Source organism: Silurus aristotelis, assembly GCF_946808225.1.
Source record: "Silurus aristotelis genome assembly, chromosome: 4".
Lineage (NCBI taxonomy): Eukaryota > Metazoa > Chordata > Actinopteri > Siluriformes > Siluridae > Silurus > Silurus aristotelis.
This window is the reverse complement of record NC_139577.1, coordinates 8,671,920-8,691,919: the sequence shown is the minus strand read 5'-3', so window position 1 is coordinate 8,691,919 and position 20,000 is coordinate 8,671,920. Positions and strand designations below refer to the sequence as shown.

Genomic DNA, 20,000 nt, shown 5'->3' with positions numbered 1-20,000 from the left:
CATAACTGTGGGCTTTATAAGAGAAAGATCTGCCCCCTGCTGTAGTCTTCATTATTTGAGGAACCAACAGATAGCCAGCACCTTTTGATCTAAGTAGGCGTGGAGGATCATACTGGTACAGAAGTTCATTCAGATACTGCGGTGCGAGACCGTTAAGTGCTTTATACGTCAGTAGTAGTAGTATTTTATAATCAATGTGAGATTTGATTGGGAGCCAGTGTAGATTGATTAAAACAGGGGTAATGTGGTCATATTTCCTAGATCTAGTGAGGACTCTTGCTGCTGCATTCTGAACTAACTGAAGCTTATTTATGCACTTACTCGCACACCCAGACAGTAAAGCGTTACAGTAGTCTAATCTAGAAGTAACAAAAGCATGAACTAGTTTTTCTGCATCCTGTAACGACATCATATTTCTAATTTTAGCAATATTTCTAAGGTGAAAGAAGGCGATCCTGGTAATATTATTCACGTGAGACTCAAAGGAAAGACTCGGGTCAATAATCACACCAAGGTCTTTGACAGCCGTACACGCTGAAACAGAAACACCATCCAGAGATGCTACGTAATCGGAAAGTTTACTTCTAGCTGCATGTGGTCCTAGTAAAAGTACTTCCGTCTTATCTGAGTTGAGCAGAAGAAAGTTATTAAGCATCCACTGTCTAATGTCCTTTACACACTTCTCAACATTGTTAAGCTGATCTCGCTCATCTGGCTTTGCTGAAATATACAGCTGTGTGTTATCAGCATAGCAATGGAAGCGAATCCCATGTTTATGAATGATTTCACCAAGAGGCAGCATATATAAAGAGAAAAGCAGTGGGCCTAAGACAGATCCTTGAGGAACACCAAACTTTACCTCATAGAGTGTGGAGAACTCACCATTTACATCAACAAACTGATAGCGATCAGTCAAATAAGAACTGAGCCAAGAGAGAGCTGTTCCCTTTATTCCAACAACATTCTCAAGTCTAGCAAGTAGTATAGTGTGATCAATGGTGTCAAAAGCTGCACTAAGGTCGAGCAGAACAAGTAAGGAGACAAAACCCTGATCAGAGGCCAATAACAGGTCATTTACCACCTTAACTAGCGCCGTCTCTGTGCTATGATGAGGCCGAAATCCTGACTGATACATTTAAAAAATGTTATTCATAAGTAGGTGTGAGCATAACTGCTGTGCTACAACCTTTTCTAAAATTTTGGATATAAAGGGGAGATTTGATATTGGTCTGTAGTTGGACAACTGGCATGGGTCAAGGTCAGGTTTCTTAATAAGGGGGTGGATAACTGCCAGTTTGAAGGATTTAGTGCTAATGGAAGAGTTAATTATTTTTAAAACAGGTTAAATTACCTCTGGAGTTATCTGTTATCTATGTTCTATGTAGGAGATGAAACCTGAAGGAGATTGGAGGTTGTAGGATGATTTTGGAGGTGAAGAAGAAGAGGAGGAGAGTGAGGACTGAAAGAAGAATAAGATGGTGGAAAATGAAGGAGGAAGACTGTAGTGTAGTGTGAGATTTAGGGAAGATGTCAGACAGGGGCTCAGTGGTGGTGAAGTGGTGCGAGATAATCGGGCAACTACTGCAGAATTGATAAGGGAGACAGCTAGAAAGGTATGATTGGTGTGACATCTGGAAATAGAAAGGAAGACAAAGAGAGGTGGTGGTGGAATGAGGAAGTGCAGGAAAGCATAAGGAGAAAGAGGCTGGCAAAACAGAATTGGGATCGACAGAGTGATGAGAAAAGTAGGCAGGAGTATAAGGAGATGCAGCAGCAGGTGAAGAGGGATGTGATGAAAACCAAAGAAAAGGCATATGAGGCGCTGTATTAGAAGTTAGACACTAAGGAAGGAAAAAAAGGATTTGTAGCAATTGGCCAGGCAGAGGGATCGAGCTGGGAAGGATGTGCTGCAAGTTAGAGCAATATAAGATGGAGATGGAAATGTGTTGACTAGTGAGGAGAGTGTGTTGAGAAGATGGAGGGATTTGAGCAGCTGATGAACTAGGAAAATGAGAGAGAGAGAAGGTTGGATGGTGTTGAGATGGTAAAGCAGGAAGTGGATAGGATTAATAAGGAGGAAGTGAGAGCAGCAATTAGGAGAAGGAAGAGTGGAAAGTCGGTTGGACCATACCGGTATAGGCATGGAGATGTTTAGGAGAGATGGCAGTGGAGTTTTTAACAAGATTGTTTAACAGGATTTTGGAAGGTGAGAAGATGCCTGAGGAATGGAGAAGAAGTGTGCTGGTACCGATCTTTAAGAATAAGGGAGATGTGCAGACCTGCAGTAACTACAAAGGAATTAAGTTGATCAGTCACACCATGAAGTTATGGGAAAGAGTAGTGGAAGCCAGGCTGAGAGAAGTGGTGACCATCTGTGAGCAGCAGTATGGTTTCATACCGAGGAAGAGCACCACAGATGCATTATTTTCTTTGAGAATGTTGATGGAGAAGTATAGAGAAGGTCAGAAGGAGTTGCATTGTGTGTTTGTGGATTTAGGGAAAGCGTATGACAGGGTGTCAGGTGTCAGGTGTGTCAGAGAAGTATGTGAGGGTGGTGCAGGACATGTATGAGGACAGTGTGACAGCCGTGAATTATGCAGTAGGAACAGAGGGGTATGGAGACAGATGATCCGCTGTGGTGACCCCTAATGGGAGAAGCCGATAGAAGAAGAAGAAGATTTCTTTTAATTATGATGATTATGGCTTACAGCTAAAGAAAACCTAAAATTGAGTATCTCAGAAAATAAGAATATAACTTAAGACCAATAAAAAAATAAAAAATAAAAAAACATATTTTTAACTCAGAAATGTTGGACTACTGAAAAGTATGAACATGTACAGAACTCAGTACTCGGCTGGGGCTCCCGTTCTGTGACGCTGCTGACATGTTATCTTTATGTTATGTTTTTCTTTTTCTGGTTCAGGTCGGGCGCATTTACTTGGCAATCAAGCACATGGATACCATGGTCCTTAAACCAGGTATTAGTACTTCTGTTGGAAATTGAAATCAGCATCTTCATAAAGCTGGTCAGCACAGTGAAGCATGAATCCCTCTAAAATCTCCTGGTAGATGGCTGTGCTGACCTTGGACTTGATAAAACACAGTGGACCAACACCAGCAGTTAACATGACTCCCCTAACCACCACTGACTGTGCAAACTTTACACTGGACCTCAAGCAACTTGGATTCTGTGGCTCTCCTCTCTTCCTCCAGACTCTGGGACCTTGATTTCAAAATGAAATGCAAAATTTTCTTTTATCTGAAAAGACAACTTTTGCCCATTTAGCAACAGTCCAGTCATCTTTGTCCTTTGCCCAGGTAAGACACCTCTGACGTTGTTTCTGGTTCAGGAGTGGCTTGACACAAGGAATGTGTCAGTTGTAGCCCATGGATACGTCTGTGTGGTTGCTCTTGAAGCACTGACTCCAGCTGCAGTCCACATTGTGAATTTCTCCCAAAATCTTAAATGGGCTTAGTTTCACCTTTTCTACCACATTTCTTCCTTCCAACTTTCCATTAATGTGCTTGGATACAGCACTCTGGCGCAGGGTGTCAATGATCGAGCCGTCACTTCCTGGGAGACTGTGGGTCGAGCCGTCGCCTTCGGATAAAGCCAGAGGCAGCGGTTCGACGTCCCTTTCGCAGTCTTGGAGGTGAGTTGAGTGCTCCTTGGGACGCTGGAGCGGAACCGAGCTCTCGTCTGGGACCGGGAGCAAAGCCGAGCTTTCATCTGGGACCGGGAGCGAAGCCGAGCTCTCGTCAGGGACCTGGAGCGAAGAGGAGCTCTCCTGGAAGCCTAGGAGCAGAGAGGAGGCCGCCTGGAAGCCTAGGAGCGGAGAGGAGGCCGCCTGAGGACCCGGGAGCGGAGAGGAGCTCGCCTGGAGACCCTGGAGCGGAGAGGAGCTCGCCTGGAGGTCCTGGGACGAAGCCGAGCTCGCCTGGAGGTCCTGGGACAAAGCCGAGCTCGCCTGGAGGTCCTGGGATGAAGCCGAGCTCCTTTCAGGACTCTGGAGCGGAACGGAGCTCTGGGTGACTCTCTGGAGCGGAACGGAGCTCTCGGGGACTCTCTGGAGCGGAACGGAGCTCTCTGGGACTCTCTGGATGCCCTGGAACTGAGAAGAGCTCTCAGGGACTCTCTGGATGCCCTGGAACTGAGAAGAGCTCTCGGGGTCGCTCTGGATGCTCTGGAACTGAGAGGAGCTCTCAGGGCCACTCTGGATGCACAGGAACAGAGAAGAGCTTTTGGGGCCGCTCTGGATGCTCTGGAACTGAGAAGAGCTCTCGGGGCCGCTCTGGATGCACAGGAACGGAGAAAAGCTCTCCTTGGAGACCTGGAGCGGAGCTGAGCTCTCCTTGGTACCTGGAGCGGAGCTGAGCTCTCCTTGGAGACTTGGAGCGGAGCTGAGCTCTCCTTGGAGACCTGGAGCGGAGCTGAGCCATCCTGGAGGTTCTGGAGCAGGGAGGAGAGCTCCTGGAGGTCCTGTAGCGGGACAGAGCCGTCCTGGATAGCCTGGAGTACGGCAGAGATCCCCTGGAGAACCTGAGGTGGAGCGGGGCCCTCCTGGAGGGCCTGGAGCAGCGCGGTGACCTCCTGGAAGCTCTGGTGCGGAACGGCGCTCTCGGAAGTGGGGGCGAGGAGACGGAGATCAGCCGTGGTTATCCTGAGTTTCCTGGTGACCCTGCGGCGACCGCCCAGCCGGAAGTCGTGGACCAGCCCGGTGTCTACGCGGTGAGGGAGGTCCTGGATTCTAGGCGGCGCGGGGGTCGCCTTAAGTACCTGGTGTATTGGGAGGGGTATGGTCCAGGGGAGCGGACATGGGTGGCCCGGCAGGATGTACTGGATCCTGCTTTGTTGGGGGAGTTCCACGCTGCCCGGCACCCCCCGGGCGAGGGGCCACCCTCGTCGCCAGGTCAGGTCGTCTGGTGCCGCCCCTGGGGGAGGGGGTGGTGTCAGGGTACACCCTGCTTCTTCTCCTGCGCGTGCCCCGCCCGCTCGGAGCTCATCACCATCCTACTGATTCCGAACACCTGCCTCTCGTTTAACATGCCCATATAACCACCTCTCTCACCCCACTTCAGCGTCCGTTATTGTTTTCGTTGGTGTCTATGTGTTTTGCTGCAAGTTCTCTATTAAGGCTTCCTTGTTTTTCAGTGCTTCGGCTTCCGCCTCAGTCACTCGCCTAACAGTGAGTCTCCAATATTAAACTATATTAAATTTTCTGAGATACTGAATTTTGGGTTTTCATTAGCTGTAAGCCATAATAATCAAAATGAAAAGAAATAAACACTTGAAATACAGTGGTATGTCCAAATTTTTTATTTACTAATTTAAATATTAGTAAAAGATAACACAGGTAAACACAAATGCAGTTTTTAAAATGCGGTTTTTATTATTGAGGGAAAACAAATATACTCCGATAAATGGAAAACCGCTTTTTTTTATTGTTTAAGCTGTAACTTAAAGAATATAGAATTGAATTTTTTGTAAATTCGTAGAAATACAGTACACTGTATCACATTTATAGTGAGTACATGTACTATACTGTATTTTACTTACTTTTAATTATTAATAAATATATTTGTATAAATACTTTTCATTATTTCAACATCAAACTTTTCAACATCAAACCCAGGGTGCAAGATTAAAACCTAATAAAAAGCATCCATATATTGTTTGGTTTTTTTTCAGTTTAATTTCAGTATGGATAGGGGGAATGAAATGCCAAACATGAAATTGCTTGTAATTTTCTATTAATGCAGTTTATTATTAGTAACATTTGTGATCATCATTTAAACAGTGTACATTAAAAAAAAAATGTCTGCTTTTCTAAATAATATATTTCATTATAGATCAAATTAATGCAATATATTTTTTATATTTGTGTAATACATATGTGTATGTAATTGTGTAAATGTAAATTTTTAAAGATCTACACTGTAAAGAATTCTGTTAATTTACACTGGCACTGTGATTCTACACTGCACCTACTGTAATATAGCACAAAGGTTGATTACCATAAAAATAATTTACGTACTGTGCTGTATAAAATATAAGTTGTACAGTGTAACACTTTAGGTATTTGGTTGCCGTTATTCTGTTTTAGTTGTCCTACTATAATCATAAACTTTATTACTGTAAAATACTGAAAAACTTTATTAACATATTATAGAATGTGATCTTTATTTATTTTTTCTGTTATTTAAATTTGCATTCTAAAATGGAAACCACAGACAATTTCTTGAACACAAAGGTGGCCTTTAAACTTTAAGCTTTTATTAAAGCCAATAGTATATACAATGCATTTATTAACATTGTTTTCACTTCACCATTGCGATTGAACAGAACACAATGCTCAGACTTTACATATAGATGTGGTTACAGATCAAAATGCTGTGACATCATATGAACACTAATTTGCAGAACAATGCTCTGACTTTACATGAACATTTGGTTGCAAAACAGAATGCTGTGAACTTACATGAAGTCGTGATTGCAGAACACAATGCTGACCTCACATGAACATCTACTGTGTAGAACATCTAAGAGCTGTAGAACACAACGCTCTGAGTTTACATTATTGAACAAAGCCCTACTCTAAGTCTAAAAGGTTTTATATGAGGGTGGCCACATGAGGATTCACAGTTGCTGCCTTTTTATGGACAAGTTTCCCTGTCTTCTTGGATACCATATTTACCTGGCTGGTCTTTGTTCCTCTCTCTGGGTTTAAACCAATTAAATGCCTAAAAAGCACCTTCACAGATTACTTGTCTTTCAAAGCTAATCATCCATCCTCTTATTATAGCTTTATCCCCAGCAACAGACAACATTTATAGTTAATATCTCAAAACAGTATCAAATATGTTTATTAGCACCATATTCATGCATTTTAAATACAGTTTTGAGCAGAATATTTTTGAAAATACTTCATGATTCCTTCTCCACATTCTTTAATGGATAGGTCCAAGGCATGTAACATGTTAATGTCAGTTAGTAACTCGAAGTGACCAAAGATCCCCCTTTGGGTAAAAAAGTAAGGACACTGGATTCTCAAGTCTTCAATAGACGGTGATGTAGTCTGATTGATATGTTTACACTGTAGACAGAATGTTGTTTCCATAATGTTTATCACGTCTGCCTTCTCACCACTGTAAATAACTTCTTGTCTATAAATGATCTCCAACTGTTGCTGCTTCTGCTCCAGTGTCTCATATGTTTCCTCTGATGGCAGTTCCAGGTTAAAATGTGTGCATCCATAAGAATCACTTGGCCTCTGAAGTTTTCCAGGCAGTCTTGAAGATTGGTGCCGCTTCAATGTCCCTGCGCAGTTAATGTTCTCAATTCTTATTTTTACTTGACAAAGGAGTGAAGTATATCCACCACCAATGATGACACCACCTGGTGTCATATCAGCAAAACTTTTGGGGTACTGCTTTATGAAGTTACAGCAAATGATAAAACATTAATTGCGTGTGGGGTTAACCTCATACTTTCTTATTTCATCAGCCAGGGTTCATAACCTTCATCATTGCTTCTTGGGAGCAGGTCACTTGTCACTTGTAAATGGCACTTCCTTAGGCATTTTATCCCAAGGAATCTCAATGTTTCATATCACATACCACTGAATATGTTGGCTGATTGGCTTACCTTGCTCAAACTAAAAGATGTTGATGCTTGTGAAGAGCTTGAGCTTAAAAATGCAAATAAACAAGGTTGTGGACTGGAGTGCGAAGACAGACCTGTATCTTTTGACAGACTGTGATTTTGAGTGGCAACTCAATTTATTTGTTTTTAAAGAAATTAGAGCATAAATAATAGAAACTGCCTTTGGGGAAAACTGTGTCCGCGGTTGGACCAAATCCATCTGAATGTAAATAATCTCGTTTTTGACTAATTCATGTTGCTTTTAGAGACAGTTCACACAAAACAATTTGCTGTTTATTTCCTCACCCTCACACCATCCAAAAGTGTAGGTGACTTTTTTTTTCAGTAAAAAATTAAAGAAAATAAAACCATTACTTGGTGATTTATAAAATGCATATCAATGTTAACCATCCCATAGGGAGAAATTATATATATATATATATATATATATATATATATATATATATATATATATATATATATATATATATATACGCAAAACAAGATTAATACCTTTAACTCCCGATAATACACTGAGGTCTTATAAAGTGGAACAATTGGACTGTTGATTATTTAAACCATTACTAGCTTCAATCCGCAGCCTCAACAAATGGTCCAGAGCACGTTCACAACAGTCTGGAGTGTGAGCTTTCTGTCGCATGATGATGTCTATTAAACCTTAACCCTTTCATATACGCCACTACACTCCAGACTCAAGAACATGCTCAGGACCATTTGTTGAGGCTGTAGATTAAAGGTATTACATTTTTTTCACAGAACAAGCATTTGGCATTACAAGACCTAGTATATTGTCATTAGCAATGAATATTAATTTTGTTTGTGAGTCTCACAGCGATGATTTCCACTAACTTATATGAATCACATTCTACTGAAGAAAAAAGTCATCTACATCACTGTAAATTTTTGGGTGAACTATCAATAACTAGACTGAACAACTACTAACATTAATTTGATAATAATTACCAAGTTTAAATGCCTCCACAAGCTTCCTTTGTTGTATAACAGGCAAGGAATCTCTGAGATATTCCTGCTGTACATACTTGAGGTCTTCTTTTGATTCCACAGCTGAGCGTTCAAGTGAAGTGATCACGTGTTCTTGAATATCCTCAGACAGGCTGAGCAAAACCTTGAAGATGATAACCTTTATTTTATTATGGATGGACATGTAGGACATGAATCTAAAATATAGTGGTAAAGAAAGGTTAAAAAGTTAAAGATTTAGCAAAAACATGCCACAGTACCGTACAGTATGACACAGTAATAGGCCTCCTACATTTGTGTAGTGATATACGCTTTACTGTAAGGTTGCCAACTAGTCTGATATACCTCAGTGATCTAGTTATACTGCTGAATTTTTATGAATTACAGCCTTTTTGATTTGTCCAACTACAAGTTCTTCATCATTATGGCCTATCACCACAAACATGTTGCTCTTATAAGCTATCCCTTTTATGGTCAGATCATAACTAATGAGAGTAAGGAGATGATCAAAGTCAAGATGAGCAACTAACTCAATTATCTTGTCATCATAGTCTCTGGCTATGAATTCAGTTCCCTTCTCTACTTCAACAGAGAAATTGAATGAAAAGTTCTGGATAATAATTTAGGTAGTGATGCTTAGGTTTAAGTAAATGTTCCCCAAAAATCTGCATTCTGGTGTGCAAATATTTATCAGTCAAAACTTGTAAATAGGCTACCTGCCCTGTGGAAATCATTGGAGCACAAACAAGCTCAACAATATCTCACAGCTGTAAGATAAGTTGCTATGCTTAACTATGTTCAGGGCATTTTATTTGATCACCAATCAATGCTGGCAACATTTGCAGGAAACAACAATTCTAAACTGCATGTCCAGAGAGTTTTCCAACCTTTTATGACTTAGAACCTCAACATTTTTCTAATATGACTGTGGTGTATGGTCAGGTCATAGGATCTGCCAGAAATGCTTTCCCGATCAATGTCACAATATCTGCAAAAATATGAGGATGCAGAAAAATGTGTTCATGCTTTTGTTACTTCTAGATTAGACTACTGTAACGCTTTACTGTCTGGGTGTGCGAGTAAGTGCATAAATAAGCTTCAATTAGTTCAGAATGCAGCAGCAAGAGTCCTCACTAGATCTAGAAAATATGACCACATCACTCCTGTTTTAATCAGTCTACACTGGCTCCCAATCAAATCTCGCATTGATTATAAAATACTACTACTGACGTATAAAGCACTTTATAAAGCACACAGACACACACACACACACACACACACACAGAGATCATCAAGAAAATGTTAATATTATACAAAGATAACCAGAGTAAATACAAAATGCAGTTTGTAAATGTTCCTTCATTTATTAAGGGAACAAAGCAGTCCAAATTTTCCAGGTCCTATGTGAAAAAGTAATTGCCCCTAAACTTAATAACTGGTTGTGTGGCAGGAACAAGAGCAATCAAGCGTCTGTGATAACTGAGCAATGAGTCTTTCATTTCACTGTGGAGGAAATCTCAAATCCTCAGAAATGGCTTTATAACCCTTTCCAAACTATTGCATGTAAATTATTTTTATTCTCATCTGTTCATGAATTTCTAGAGTTCACAGCATGATGTGTTGCTTTTTGAGATCTTTGCTTCACTTTGACACACAGGTAATATTAAAGTGATTACTTGATTGAACAGGTCTGGCAGTATTCAGGCCTGGCTGTGGCAAATAAAATGTAACTCTTTATTCAAAAAATTTTGTTCATTACAGTTCATTCCTGATTCGATTCATAAATTAAATCATTTAACTGAACATCTACATTTTGAGTGAATTTTACATTTACTTGGGTTATCTTTGTGTAATATTATAATTAGCTTGAAGATCTCAATTACAAAAAAGGGACAAATATGGAAAAGATATCAGGACTGAACATGTAACATCACACACACACACACACACACACACACACACACACACACACACACACACACACACACAGGTGCATCTCAATAAATTAGAATATCATTAAAAAGTTGATTTATTTGAGTAATTCAATACAAAAAGTAAGACTTGTATATTATATAGATTCATCACACACAGACTGATATATTTCAAGTGTTTATTTCTTTTAATTTTGATGATTATGGCTTACAGCTGATGAAAACCCAAAATTCAGTATCTTAGAAAATGTTTAAATTGTGAAAAAGTTCTTTCTGAACTATATTGGAGACTTGTGGTGTCACACTTTAATCAGCTAATTAACTCAAAACACCTGCAAAGGTTTCCTGAGTCTGGTTCAGGCTACACAGTCCTGGGGAAAGATTGCTGACTTGCCAGTTGTCAAAAAGATGATCACTGACACCATGCACATGGAGGATAAGACACAAAAGGTCATTGCTAAAGAAGTTGTATTCAAGCACATTAATAGAAAGTTAAGTGGAAGGAAAAATGTGGTAGAAAAAGGTCAAATGAAGCCCATTCAAGAATTTGGGGGAGATTCACAAAGAGTGGACTGCAGCTGGAGTCAGTGCTTCAAGAGCCACCACACAGACGTATCCATGGGCTACAACTGATGCATTCCTTGTGAAGCCACTCCTGAACCAGAGACAACGTCAGAGGTGTCTTACTTTTGTCAAAGGAAAAAAAGGACTGGACTGTTGCTCAGTAGGCCAAAGTAGTCTTTTCAGAAAACATGAACGAAAGTTTTACATTTTATTTCTAATTTAAGGTAACAGAGTCTGGACAAGAGGCACAGAATCCAAGTTGCTTGAGGTCCAGTGTAAAGTTTGTACATTCAGTGGTGGTTTGGGGAGTCATGTCATCTGCTGGTGTTGGTTCACTGTGTTTTATCAGGTCCACAGTCAGCACAGTCATCTACCAGGAAGTTTTAGCGCACTTAATGCTTCCCTCTGCTGACAAGCTTTATGGAGATATTGATTTTATTTTCCATCAGGATTTGGCACCTGCCCACACTGCCAAAAGCACCAAAAATTGGTTAAATGACCATGGTGTTGGTGTGCTTAACTGGCCAGCAAACCCACCAGACCTGAACCCCATAAAGAATCTATGGGATATTGTCAAGAGGAAAATGAGAAACCAAAAAATGCAAATGAGCTGAAGGCCACTGTCAATGAAACTTGGGATCCATACCACCTCAGCAGTGCAACAGACTGATCACCTCTATGTCATGCCGAATTAAGGCAGTAATTAGAGCAAAAGGAGCCCCTACCAAGTTTTGATTACATATACAGTAAATTACATACTTTCCAGAACAATTCACTGAAAATGTTTTTTTTTATTGGTCTTATGAAGTATTTTAAATTTTTTTGAGATTGGTGGGATTTTGTTAGTTGTGAGCCAAAATCATAAAAATTAAAAGAAATAAACACTCGAAATACATCGGTCTGTGTGTGATGAATCTATATAATATTCACGTTTCACTTTTTGTATTGAATTGCTAATACAAAATACATTATTGTGATGCACCTGTGTGTATGTGTATATATATATATATATATATATATATATATATATATATATATATATATATATATATATATATATATATATATAAAATATACAATGTTATTGTTAATGTTTAGTTGATGTTTTTTTTGTATACTTGTTGCATTTTTCTTAATTCTGTTGTTGAAGGACATGTATAAGGACAGTGTGACAGCAGGGAAGTGTGCAGTAGGAATGACAGACTGGTTTAAGGTAAAGGTTGGACTGCATAAAGGATCGGCTCTCCGCCATTTCCTGTTTGAAGTGGTTATGGACAGGTTGACGAACGAGCTCAGACAGGAGTCTCCATGGACTATGATGTGTGGGGATGAGATTGGTGAGAGTAGGAAGCAGGTTGAGAAGAGCCTGGAGAGGTGGAGATATGCGCTGGAGAGAAGGGAATGAAAGTCAGTAGGAGTAAGACAGAGTACATGTGTGTGAATAAAAGGGATGGCAGTGGAGTGGTGCGGTTGCTGGGAGAAGAGGTGGTGAAGGTGGAGGAGTTTAGGTACCTGGGGTCAACAGTGCAAAGTTATGGAGTGTGTGAAGAAAAAAGTGCAGGCAGGGTGGAGTGGTGGAGACGATTGGCAGGAGTGATTTGTGATAGAAGGGTAGGAGGAGGTGGAGCTGGAGGTAGCAGAGCTGAAGATGCTGAGATTTCTATTGGGAGTGACTAGGATGGACAGGATTAGAAATTCGTTTATTAGAGGGACCGCGCATGTAGAAAGTTTTGGAGACAAGGTTAAGGGAGGCGAGATTGAGATGGTTTGGACATGTGCAGAGGAGGGACATGGGATTATATTGTTAGAGAAATGCTGAGGATGAAGCCGCCAGGAAGGAGGATAAAGGGCAAGGTCAAGGAGGAGGTAGATGGAGAGAAAAGTGGGGTATGGAGATGGATGATCCGCTGTGGCGACCCCTAATGGGAGCAGCCAAAAGAAGTTGTTGTTGTTGTCTCAATAGTCTCGCACACTATATAGTTTTTTCATATATTTTATTTTATTAGCATTAGAAAAATAAAGCCAGAGTGTAATGTATTTACAATAAAACACTGTTTATACCTTTATATCTGTACATTATAAAAAATAATAATAATGATGATAATGATGAGGTTTGAGGTAGTGTTCGTTACGGCCCTTTCTCATGGCACTAGTGAAGAAAGAGCTGCTGGACTCCAGGATACAAGATCTGGACTGATCGGGGTCCAAGACCTCTGTTTGAGGCAGTGACATCACAGAAAAAAATCACCATTAAACCCATCTGAAACACACACGCACACACACAGGCACACACACACACACACACACACACACACACTTTATTAATATGTTTGTGTGTGTGAGTGTGTGTGTGTGTGTGTGTGTGTGTGTGTGTGAGTGTGTGTGTGTGTGTGTGTGTGTGTGTGTGTGTGTGTGTGTGTGTGTGTGAGAGAGAGAGAGAGAGAGAGAGAGAGAGAGAGAGAGAGAGAGAGGAGAGAGAGAGAGAGAGGTACCTTGCCATGTGTGAATAAATGCTGAACTCGTGTTGTTCCTCTGAATTACTTTCTATCTCCAGCAGAGCCTCGAGAGCCTCAACCTCCAGAGTAGCCCTGTGAACCTGCATTACACTGTCAATCACTTCTTCATCCAATAGGACGTCCTCAGGGTCATGAGACTGAAAGTCAGGCTCATGGTCAGATCGGTGGGCGGGGTTTTTAGTACAGTAAGAATCAAAGCTACTGGCCAGAGAAGAGATCTGCTGAGCAAGGACGCTGATCTCAACCTGCTCCACCTCAGTGTAATGTAGAGATGAAGGGGACGGAGTCAGCAGGCCTGTCCACCCATAATCCTCTGTGGCATGGAATGTTCTCCCTCTTCCAGTCACTAATGCAGGAAATGAATTAAAGTCCTCAATGTACAGGAAACTGTCAGCCAAGGTGCCAGAAAGTTCTAAATGGTCATCTGGAACACTGACCTCACTATGGTAATGCACTGGGGGTGGAGTCAGGGGGGTGGGGTTTAAGCTGGGGAACTGAAAGGTCTGAGAGGTGGGGGGGTATAATGAGGAGCTTAACAGGAAGTTGCCAGCATCCTGTGCTGGAGAAGATGAAGAGGAACCAGGGCTATAGGGAAGAGAAAAGGATGCAGCTGTAGACACTCGTCTGTTTTTTCTCCTCTTGTGTTCAGTGCTGTCCTCTGCTGGTCTCTTGGTGGAGTGCTGAGAATTCTGGGGAACTGGAGGACTAGGGGACGAAGAAGAGATGGACGGCACGACACTGAGTGTAGGTCTCAGATCCTCAGCCTCGACTTCACTACAAACACAACAACAACAACACAACATTCATCTTCTTTTCATTTCACATTACTTTTCCTCTTTCCTTAAGGAAGTGCAGCCAGAGTTCATGTTTAGCATGTTAGCAGCTGTAACATGACCTGTTATTACCTGATGATGTAATTGGTACAGGTGATCATGTGACTTTGTGTGTGTCTCTTGGCGATGATATAAAGCCAGACCCAGTTTAGCTGTTTATCTTGCACTCTTAGCACCATGTCTACTTGCTCACAGTGCACTGTACAGAACACACACACACACACACACACACACACACACACACACACACACACACACACACACACACACACACACACACACACACACACACACACACACACAATGCCAGGTGTTAAAGATTATATCTCAGATTTTAGTAACACAGTCACTAAGTGTGTGTGTGTGTGTGTGTGTGTGTGTGTGTGTGTGTGTGTGTGTGTGTGTGTGTGTGTGTGCGTGCGTGCGTGCGTGTGTGTGCACGTGTGAATGTGTATTCGAAAGACAGATACTTACTCAGTTGTTTGTGTGTTCTGGCGCTTAGTAACAGGTCATCAGGGTGGATAATGCTGTACCATGATTGACCAATCAGCTCCTCTGCCTCATAACCCAAATGTAGGACTACACTGCATAAACACACAGGGTTTTGTCTTAGATCATATTAATAGTGGGTATATGCTTATATCACATGTCCAGTTTGTGTTTGCAGTGTGTGTGTGTTGGGCGGTGTATTTGTTACCTGTGGTGTGTGTGAGTGTATCTCATGTCTGGTGTGTGTTTGGTGGTAAAGCTGTCTCTCTCTCTCTGTGAAGGTGAACACAGTGCCACGACGAGGCCCCGCTGAGGGTCAAACAAACGCAACCTGACTAGCAGGGGGCAGCAGCGTCTATTAGTCCTGAACACACACACACAACTCCTCTCTACAGACATGCAGAGAGATTACATACACATTATTATTACTATTATTGTTATTATTAATATTATATTATGATTATCTCTGTGAGTTTGTGTATGCGTGTGTTACCTGTGTTCAGGGCCTGGTCCTGAAGGTAGAGCTTAACCTTTTCTGTGTCATTGTCAGTGATCATGCTGTAAAATGTGTCCCCCTGCAGAACCTCCACCTGTGCAACATCACACACGTTACACATGATGTCACAGTTCACGTGACCGTGGTATGAAAAGCAAAGCATGATGATGTCACCTACCATGGAAAGGCCAAGGCAGTGGGATACGTTCTCAGAAACGTACAGCAGTTTCCCTTCTGTCGTCATCAGAACTAAAAAACCAGGCAGTGCATCCAGCAGGTCTTCATACACAGGAGTCACACCTTCATCACCAGCTCCAACACAAACTCCATTACCTTTACGCACCCACACACACACACACACACACACACACACACACACACACACACACACATATGTGTCATGTGGCCCGCGTGAAAGTGGTCATTATTATTATTATTATTATTATTATTATTATTATTATTATTATTATTATTATTATTATTATTATTATAGGGAGTCTTACGCCCAAGCAGTACGGATTTCCGGATAAACGTGCAGACGACGGACATCGCGTGCAGGTAGGAGAGGCGCTCGCGCTCCTTGGCGCTGATCGGCAGCAGCGCGCGCAACTTCTGAATTTCTGCGTTGATCAAATCACGCCGCGCTTTTGACGCTCCTTTGGTGGACCTGCGCGCGTACAGACACACGCGCATATGCACACGCACACACACACACGCACACACGCACAAACACGTTAATAATAATATAAAAATAATTAGCTTGACTAAAATTAATGAGTGATGACGTCACAACATTGAAACTTGGGAGAAATAAATATTCACTTTCGTTTTTCATTGCAAATTGCAAATAGCAAATAATGAACGTACAATTAATTCATGAAACATGATTTCAGTTATATCTCCCTCGTGCATCACTTCTTATTTTACTCAACTACAGACTACTGATGATGATAATGATGATGATAATTCAGGTAGATTTTCGGGTGTTTTATTCTCGGTCCTGCGCCTCATGTTAATCTTTATATAAAATAAATATATTAACAGATAACAGAAACTCACCGAAACTTTCGGTTCTTCCTCATGGGGCCGCGTGCATCTGGAGAAGACGAGGTGGGTGATGTGGATGATGATGATGATGAAGATATGGAATGTGAATGTAAATAATATAGTGAGTGTCCGAGCGTCATTTCTAGTTTTCGGCTTCTGTTCAGAAATAAAAAATTAATGAATGTGTCTATTTAAAAAAATGAGAAAAAGTGTATCAGAGAGACAGACAGTGTGTGCGCGGGTTAGAGAGAGAGAGAGAGAGAGAGAGAGAGAGAGAGAGAGAGAGAGATGGGGGAGAGAGAAGAAAGTGAGGAGAGGAAAAAAAAGAGAGAGAGAGAGAGAGAGAGAGAGAGAGAGAGAGAGAGAGAGAGAGAGAGAGAGAGAGAGAGATGGGGGAGAGAGAAGAAAGTGAGGAGAGGAAAAAGAGAGAGAGAGAGAGAGAGAGAGAGAGAGAGAGAGAGAGAGAGAGAGAGAGAGAGAGAGAGAGAGAGAGACTCACCTCAAAGTGTGTGTGAGAGACGGTGTTCATTGAAAGCTTTTATAAGCCGCGCGCTGAAGTAGCCAGAGGAAAAAAAATGGCTTGACATCATAGTGACGTAATCACCACAAGCTATGTTAAGTATTGAAGGGGCGGGATAACACAGCGGGACGCGTAAGTAAATGGGCGTAGCTTCAAAGCCCTAAATCTAATAAACGCAATAAACTACAACATGTAACAATAATATAATGCACACATACCAAATAATCACTTCACAATTCCGAGGTTTAATATTACACTGAAACCGAATACAGGCCAATGAGACATACATCACAGTGTACTACCACCTGTGTGTGTGTGTGTGTGTGTGTGTGTGTGTGTGTGTGTGTGTGTGTGTGTGTGTGTGTGTGTGTGTGTGTGAGTGCTCCTGACTGTGTATTATCAGGTAAATGATCAGTGATCTGCTCCTGTAAACACTGATCATTATCACTGCAGAGCTACTGAAACACACACACACACACACACACACACACACACACACACACACACACACACACACACACACACTCACACACACACACACACACACACACACACACACACCCTGCACAATAGTGTTATGCAACAGTTATTATCCTCTAAATAAATAATTAGATAATAAATATATAAAACACTTGCTGCCTGTACTGAAATTCTATGAATAAAAATAGAAGTGAAAAGTTTACACGTTTATTACTGAGAGAAGGAGAGAGCGACCAAAAGGTGGGGGGTTACTTTGTATGATTATATTAATTAACCATTTAAGGTGTGTGTAAGACAGACAGACAGACAGACAGACAGTTTCCTGTGTCTTTTGAGGAACTCTACGTCTCTGGTAGCGCCAGCTCACACAGACCGTCTGCAGGCTGCACTTAACCAGATAACACACACACACACAAAGCAATTTATAGCAGAGCACTACTGACAGACTGAACACACAGAAAGGAAGCAACCCTGAACATAAATATGATTTATTACTCTAGATAGAGACACTGATATAGAAATAAAGACGGGGGCGTGGACAAAGAGAAAAGAAAGATTGAAGCAAGCTCTAAAAACAGACAAAAACACTGACACACAACCAAAGCAAATTCATGAACTGAACATTGAAAATGCACACAGTTAACTCCCAAAATAATCTTAGTAATTGCACAGTGAAGACTACAGCAGGGGGCAGAGTTTTCTCCTGCAAAGCCCCACAGTTATAAAACAGCCTTCTAATTTGTGTTTGGGACTTAGACATAGTTTCAGTGTTCAATTCGAGGCTGAAAATATTTATTTAGTCAAGTGTTTAGTCAGTATGTGTTTCTGAGGTAATGGTGCAGATCCGGAAAGATCAGTTTTGGTGAAAACAGTTTTGGTCCCCTCAATCTCAAGCGTTCACACAGGTTTGTTGATAGTGGTGTGGTGGCATCTCTTATCCCAGAGATCCCTCATGTCTGTGTTACCATCTGGCTCTTCATTTTAGTTATGCAACCAGAGCTAGTCTTGTCCCTACTTGCATCCTGATCACACTGTACAGTGTCTTTAACTTTTATATAACAATTTAGATACTTAATAATCCATATTTGTCTCTCTGTCTGTCAAGTTTTAATAAACAGTTCTGCATTTGAGTCCATCACCAAACTGTATACCTCAACAATGATCGAATTATAATAAATGGACTTTCTCTGTTACCCAGATGAAGATGGGATCCCTCATGTAGTCTGGTTCCTCTCAAGGTTTCTTCCTCCTTCAAGCTCAGGCAGTTTTTCCTTTCCACAGTCACCAATGGCTCACTCATTAGGGATAAACTTATTGGCAACAACATATAAATTCCAAGTGTATAAGCTCTTCATTCCTGAAAAGCTGATTTGGAACAATGTCAATTGTTAAAATGCTGTACAATTAAAACTGATTTAATTTAATTACACACAGTAAAGACACAGTAAATGCACAGTAATAACACAGTAATCACATAGTAATAACACAGTAAACACACAGTAGTCGCCGAGAAAACAGAAATACAGGGAAAACACATTGATGCTTCTGCTAGAGAGGATGTTTGAGGGTGGTGCAGCTGTTACTTGATAAATTGTGTTCATTTTCACTGTATGAGATTCCAGTCTGTAATGCAGTGCTCTGTTATACTGCATTTCTCTATAATATTGATGGTTTCTATAGACATGGAGTCATAATGTTTAGCAATATGCTTAACAATGTTAAAGAGTGTGTAAAGGACAGTAGACAGTGGATGCTTGATAACTTCATTCTGCTTAACTCGGATAAGACAGAAGTAAATTTACTAGGACCACATACAGCTAGATGTAAAGTTTCGGATTGCGTAGCATCTCTGGATGGTCTTTCTGGCTCAGTGTGTGCAGCAGTCAAAGACCTTGGCTTGATTATTGACTCTAGTCTTTCCTTTGAGGCTCATGTGAATATCATTACCAGCATCGGCTTCTTTCACTTTAAAAATTTGGCTACATTTTACAGGATGCAGAAAAACTAGTTCATGTTTGCTTTCTCTCTCTCAGTCGAGTTAAACATGCTACTGTGGTAACAGTGATCAGTGTTCCTGTCCCTTTCTTTGGGGATCTGCATGATTCCTCCCGACACTCTACCTCAGAACTACAGTTCGCATTTGATCAACATCACTGCACACCTCATTTAGCTGTAATAAATGGACATTCGGTGCCACCCAGATGAGGATGGGTTCCCCTTTTGAGTCTGGTTCCTCTCAAAGTTTCTTCTTTATGCCAACACAGAGTTTTTCCTTTCCACTGTCACCACCAGCTCACTCATTTGGGACAAACTTAGTTATAACGAAAAAAACATATACATTCTTCCATACCACATTACCTGTGTAAAGCTTCTTTGAGACAATGTCCATTGTTAAAAGCGTTATACAAATAAAAATGGATTGAATTGAATGGAATAGAATAATGATGGTATTAAGAGGTGGTTCGTTTCAGGTAAAACA

The 20,000-nt window shown here is 41.1% G+C and overlaps 1 protein-coding gene across 1 annotated transcript; it reads right to left on the bottom strand.

The window, feature by feature from the left end:
- Nucleotides 1–13,156: 13,156 nt before the first annotated feature.
- npas4l (neuronal PAS domain protein 4 like) lies at nucleotides 13,157–17,042 on the bottom strand. The gene is made up of 10 exons (XM_083540561.1): nucleotides 17,021–17,042; nucleotides 16,534–16,677; nucleotides 15,978–16,141; nucleotides 15,653–15,807; nucleotides 15,472–15,568; nucleotides 15,187–15,367; nucleotides 14,964–15,073; nucleotides 14,562–14,688; nucleotides 13,633–14,430; nucleotides 13,157–13,400 (listed from the first exon to the last, which is right to left on the bottom strand). The coding sequence occupies exons 2-10, from the start codon at nucleotides 16,659–16,661 to the stop codon at nucleotides 13,391–13,393; spliced, it is 1,770 nt and encodes a 589-aa protein (XP_083396687.1). The 5' UTR covers nucleotides 16,662–16,677; nucleotides 17,021–17,042; the 3' UTR covers nucleotides 13,157–13,390.
- Nucleotides 17,043–20,000: the final 2,958 nt, after the last annotated feature.